The sequence below is a fragment of the Cebus imitator genome, unplaced genomic scaffold, assembly GCF_001604975.1.
Source record: "Cebus imitator isolate Cc_AM_T3 unplaced genomic scaffold, Cebus_imitator-1.0 Scaffold38, whole genome shotgun sequence".
NCBI lineage: Eukaryota > Metazoa > Chordata > Mammalia > Primates > Cebidae > Cebus > Cebus imitator.
This window is the reverse complement of record NW_016107353.1, coordinates 10,995,072-11,000,579: the sequence shown is the minus strand read 5'-3', so window position 1 is coordinate 11,000,579 and position 5,508 is coordinate 10,995,072. Positions and strand designations below refer to the sequence as shown.

Sequence of the window (5,508 nt, the reverse complement as noted above, 5' to 3'; positions counted from 1 at the left end):
ATTTGCCTATTGAAACTTGCTTTCAACACAAGTGCTCATGCTGTGTTTTTCAGCTCCATCAAGTTGTTTATGTTCTTCTCTAAGCTGGTTATTCTAGTTAGCATTTCATCTAACCTTTTTTTCAAAGTTCTTAGTTTCTTTGCACTGGGTTAGAACATAATCTTTTAACTCAGAGAAATTTGTTATTACCTACCTTCTGAAGCCTACTTCTATCAATTCATCAAAATTACTTCTGTCTTTTTTGTTCCCTTGATGGTGAGGAGTTGTGATCTCTGGAAGGAGAAGAGGCATTCTGTCCTTTGATGGTTTCATCCTTTTTGCACTGCTTTTTTCCCATCTTCATGGATTTATCTCCCTTTGATCTTTGAAGTTGGTGATTTTATGAGGAGTCTCTGAGTGGATGTTTTTTCTGTTGAGGTTGGAGCTATATCTTTTTTGGCCTGTAGAGGGCGTTGCTAGGCTCTCGAGTTGAGTCAGGTTGTTGGGTGGGTGGTCCTTTCCTGGATTTTGTTTGCAGGTGAGATCGGCCCCGCCTTCCCAATGGCATCTCTCCCAGAGCTTGATCTTCCTGGTTGGGGTCAAACTAGTGTATTTGCTGCCAAGCTCTCTAGCAAGGGCTTTAGTTTAAGTTCTGGGGAGGTGGGGCCTGCCAGGCCTTATGATCTGTTTTCATGCTTTCAACTCTGCCTCCCTCTGTGGGACAGTCTGTTCCACTGGCAATAGTCCAAACTCCCACCCAGGTCCATGTGACAACTTACCACACCCAGCAGAAGCTGCTGCTCAAATTTGCATTGGCAACCCACAGTGCCCCACAGTCTGGTAGGGCTCTCGTGGACCGTGAGTTGTAGGAGGAATGGGGTAAGCATAGGATCTGAATAGGAGCACTGAGGGGGTGAAGTCCCCTGACCCGCTGAGCTGGCTGCACGTTTCAGGTAGGGACGCGCCCCCCATGTCTTGATTTGCCCCCCTGGACAGCTTTCTCCCTGCAGTTTCTTCCCTGGGCTATTTTCAGTGCCCTATCAGTCCCACTGAAATGAACCCAGCACCTTATTTGGAATCATGAAGTCTTCTAGCCCTGTGTCTCATTCACTGGGAGCTGCATTCCGGTGTTGCCTTCTTATGGCCATATTGGTGCCGACTGCTAGATTTATATAATCAGAATAAGTCTTGTATATTTTTCAGATCAAAAAGGCATATTGAATTAGAAGACAACTCTCAAATTTTAATGTGTACAATTAACTGGAGATATTGTTATGCATATTTATTTAAAAACATCTAGAATAAAGTCTGAGTTTCAGAATTTCTGACAAACTCACTGTAATGCCTGTTTTTCGCCCAAAAAGAACCTTTTGTCAAACATTCAGCTAGTGAAGGAGCCTGTGTTTTCCCCAGTTTTTCTGGCCTGTAAACAAAGATAAGAGCCCTAATTTTTCAAAGACATATGCAAATAAAATCTAAGAAAGGTAGGTGCCAGATTAAATGTGATTATTGGTGTATATCAGCTGCATAGAGATACTTAATAATGAAGAGAAAAATGATTAACTCTATCGTGAAAATCTGTCAGCTTTTTTTTTTTTCAGAAAAATTATAGGTTTATTTAAAACTTAATTCTCACCTTGATTATGCAAAATACAAACTCCACAAAATGTTCATATTACTTTGTAGTTTACAAATATACAAAATAGATATTTGCTTAAATTTATATTACATATTTATTAAGACAAGGAACTCTATAAAAAAAAATTTGTTCTGCTCAAGGCATACTTAAGAATAAACGATTGTACAAATTATTGCACATCTGAAACCACAGAGCATAACAGACTGTCTGCATAAAAACGCTAAAGAAGTTACTTGACAGGTCATAAATGTAGGTCAGAAGACAGATATAGATTTTCCTTGTCAAAGTATGCAGCAGTCTGAAAACTTTTGCTTCCTTGTTTGATACCTTTAGAACCAAGACTGACCAAGCAACATCATTTAGGCTATTTAAACATGTTTCCTGTACCTGAATTTCTTCCTCATCTTCTATCATATCAATACACAATTCAAGGGAATTCTGGTCTTCCCTTCCCAAACTCACATATATAATTTATACCCAGATATCCACAACTTCCAGTCACCCCCTTGATATTTTATAAGTCCAAGAATATTTAAGTCAGATCTAGAATTGGAATGATACAAGATCCAGTCACAGATCCCATCTGTTCTTTGATTTTTGTTTTTTTGATTCTTCCTTTTCCTGATTTTACACTCAAAAATTAACTCAGTTTGTACTTGACCATTATTGCAGTGCTTTCTGGCTGAACTTTTTCCTTCATTGGGAAGACAGTGTGAGTCATATGTGTAAGGCGAGGTGTTCCAACCTGAAAAATGCTGGGTCGCATTTCTGGTACTGGAAAGGGTGGTGCCCAGTGTGTTTATGGTAGTGCCTGGTATGTACACTTGCACTATGCAATGTTTACTCAGTAGATACTATGTGCTCAAGAGTATGTTACAGAGTACTGTGCTGGGAATAACACATTATATATTTAATGCTCATAACACCCTGGGAGTTAGTAATAAGTACTCTTAGGATTTAGATAAAAGCCCAGCGTTTTTATTTCTTCTTCTGTTTCTCTGTCACTGATTTTTAAAAATGTATAGAATAAAAGCTAAATATAGACAGATGAGAGGAATACAGAAGGGTTTATTACAATTTTTTTAAAAATTCTTTTTTGGGGGTGGGGGATGAAGTCTTGCTCTGTCACCAGGCTGGAGTGCAGTGGTGTGACCTCGGCTCACTGCAACCTCTGCCTCCCAGGTTCAAGCAATTCTGCCTCAGCCTCCCAGGTAGCTGGGACTACAGGTATGCACCACCACAACCAGCATTTTTATTACAGACAGGATTTCATATGTTGGCCAGAATGGTCTCAGTCTCTTGACCTTGTGATCTGCCCACCTCAGCCTCCCAAAGTACTGGGATTATAGGTGTGAGTCACTGCACCTGGCCAATTTTTTTTTTTAAATAATTATAGCTTTTATTTATTATATCTTCATTCAATCATTTATTCACAATTTTCTAATTGCATTCTTGATGAATATCTGACTTCATCAAAAGAGTGAATCCACTGGGCAAAGTTCATTTATTTTTCATGATGTTCCTCTTTTGATTTGGAGTCTTTACTCTCCAGGAGTCCTAAGAGAACTGCATCAGCCTCTAGTATAGTTGTATCTGTTGTTCCTCCCAGGAACCTAGATGTAAGTTCCAGATCTAAGAGCCGCAAGTGGACCTTGGTTCCTTGCTGATATTTCTCTCCATCCACTTCTGGTCTTTTACATACACAATGAAATTTTCCACCAAAATCTATGTAAAGATCATTCTCCATGATATGAAAGATCCGTCCAATGACCAGTTTATCCTTAGCAGGTCCCATTTGTATAAGAGGAGAATGTCTCAGCATAGATGCAAAGGATTCTACATTTTTTGGAGAGCCCCGCCTGGGCTCCACCTTCTGCGGTACATCCGAGTGCCGCTCCAAGGTGCTTGCGAAGCTGCCTAGGCGCGTCTTAGGCTCCGTGGCATCGGAGCTCCCACTTTCGGATCCGCTGTCAGTCCCTACGCCCCGAAAGGGCCTAAAGAAGAGAAACATTCGCGGAAAATGTCTCTCGGCAGCCACAGCACGGGTCAGACACAGCGCCGCCATGACTGCTTTACCTCTGACCTTTTCCAATTTTTTTTTTATTCTAATTTCGTTTATATTTACTTGTTTGTGACTTGTGGAGAAACTATTGGATCTGCAGGAATAGGAAACAAGTTGCTAAATGGAATGTCTCTGCAAGCACTGGTTTTAAAAAAATTAAAAAATTAGAATCCTGAAAGGGATACTTTATTTTTTTCATTTACCTGTTTTTTAGTTTCAAAAAATTGTAAGCACCAGCTCTAGAAATGCAGCAGGGTTCACCAGCCAAAACTCTAATCTCTTTTAATCAGTTCTGTGAGGCAAGACTCCAGGGTGGGACCTAACCTAAATAAGGCCTCCAAAAATGATGGATCCAAACAGAACTAAGCCAGGGAGTGGACCCTATGTAGAATTTTGTTTACAGTGCTACTGAGTGTACTTCCAGTTCTGTTTTTTCTAAGCTTACTTAAGAGAAACTTAAATCCCAGAGTTTGCATAATTTTAATATTTTTCGAGACATCTCCTATTTTATGACATGTACTAATAAGCAATTTAAACAAGTTTTTTAAGGCTCCTAGGGTAGTTGTATTAAAATATATCTGTGTATTTGACCAAGGTAAAAGAAACAGAAATACCAATCCTTCTGTCCATAAACATTCCTTCAGGTAATGACATCAGAAGTCACAAGAATATAAAGAAAGTAATCCAAATAAAGCCCAAGTGTTTCTGGACACATCTGTTTATTATACCAACCATATGATGATGTTTAATTCCAACCATTTATCCAGTTGCCAGTCTAGACTAAAAGTTTCTGGGTGGTAGAGACCATGACTGCTTCATCTACTTTTTTTAATGGTCATATGAAATGGAAGCTATTAATTTATCTGTTTGAGTCTCAGGACCTCCCTCTTGTTTTTCAGTCAAGTACCAAGAAACTGGAGAAACTCTCTTCTGGGTACCAATCAAATATATCTCTTGTATGAGGGGAGGAACACAGGATGACTCATTTCTCTTATATTGAGATGGAAGCAGAATTAACCACTTATCAGCCTGACACAATTCTGCTCTGGACATCTTCAAATGTCTCAAAGATGCCTAGGTGATTGTGAGAGGGTTTCCAGTGACTCTGGCTAATGGACCAATAATAAGCCAGGCAGAAGAGACTCGGGCTGATTCTAAATAGAAAATAAAACTGCCCTGGTGAAGCTCTAGAACCTAATTCACTGGTCCTGATTAATTAGCTCTCAAGTAAGAAAAATAAGAAGAATACTCTACACCAGTATCACATTTTACAGGTAAGTATAGTTGTGGTAATGGCTCTGGATACTTTGTGGCCTTGATGTCTCACTCCTAAGATGCCTGTTTATACTTACAGATTCTATCATCAGATTTTATTTATACCTGGAGTCTCTCACATACCTGCAACAAGTCACTTGAGAAGATCTGAAAAGCTCAAATAGCCACTCTCTCAAAGGAAAGATTTAAGGTGTCTATGTTGACATTTCACAATACAGAAAATGTCTTCTGTTGGTTTTCTGTATATTCTCAATTCAAAATCTGGAAGATTTACCTGTCCTGTAAATCTTGGGCAGAGGCCAGACTTTATGTGCAGATTCCAGGTGGGACCAACCTGGCTCTGCATACTTGGGTGTTACAGCAAGCAGATTACAATCAAAGGAGACAGCCCATCATAGAGGCTGCTCTGGCACATTCTAAATAATATGTCTATCTGGCCGGGCGCGGTGGCTCAAGCCTGTAATCCCAGCACTTTGGGAGGCCGAGGCGGGTGGATCACGAGGTCAAGAGATCGAGACCATCCTGGTCAACATGGTGAAACCCCGTCTCTACT

General features: G+C 40.0%; 2 protein-coding genes across 3 annotated transcripts in view; one reads left to right on the top strand and one right to left on the bottom strand.

Annotated features, from left to right (window-relative positions):
• The window catches only part of LOC119470708 (zinc finger protein 726-like), a 561,873-nt gene that overhangs the window by 291,501 nt on the left and 264,864 nt on the right, over positions 1-5,508 (top strand). The gene's annotated exons all lie outside the window — the stretch shown is intronic.
• Positions 3,005-3,710, bottom strand: LOC108301915 (28S ribosomal protein S28, mitochondrial-like). Of its 2 annotated transcripts, XM_037737431.1 has the most exons (2): positions 3,489-3,699; positions 3,006-3,413 (listed from the first exon to the last, which is right to left on the bottom strand). In XM_037737431.1, the coding sequence occupies exons 1-2, from the start codon at positions 3,681-3,683 to the stop codon at positions 3,123-3,125; spliced, it is 486 nt and encodes a 161-aa protein (XP_037593359.1). In that variant the 5' UTR covers positions 3,684-3,699; the 3' UTR covers positions 3,006-3,122. The 2 variants fall into 2 exon arrangements, with proteins under 2 accessions (XP_037593358.1, XP_037593359.1); XM_037737430.1 differs by having other exon boundaries at positions 3,005-3,710.

Excerpts from the sequence above, each read along its gene's own strand:
- LOC108301915 (XM_037737430.1), bottom strand. The coding sequence starts at position 3,683 with ATGGCGGCGCTGTGTCTGACCCGTGCTGTGGCTGCCGAGAGACATTTT.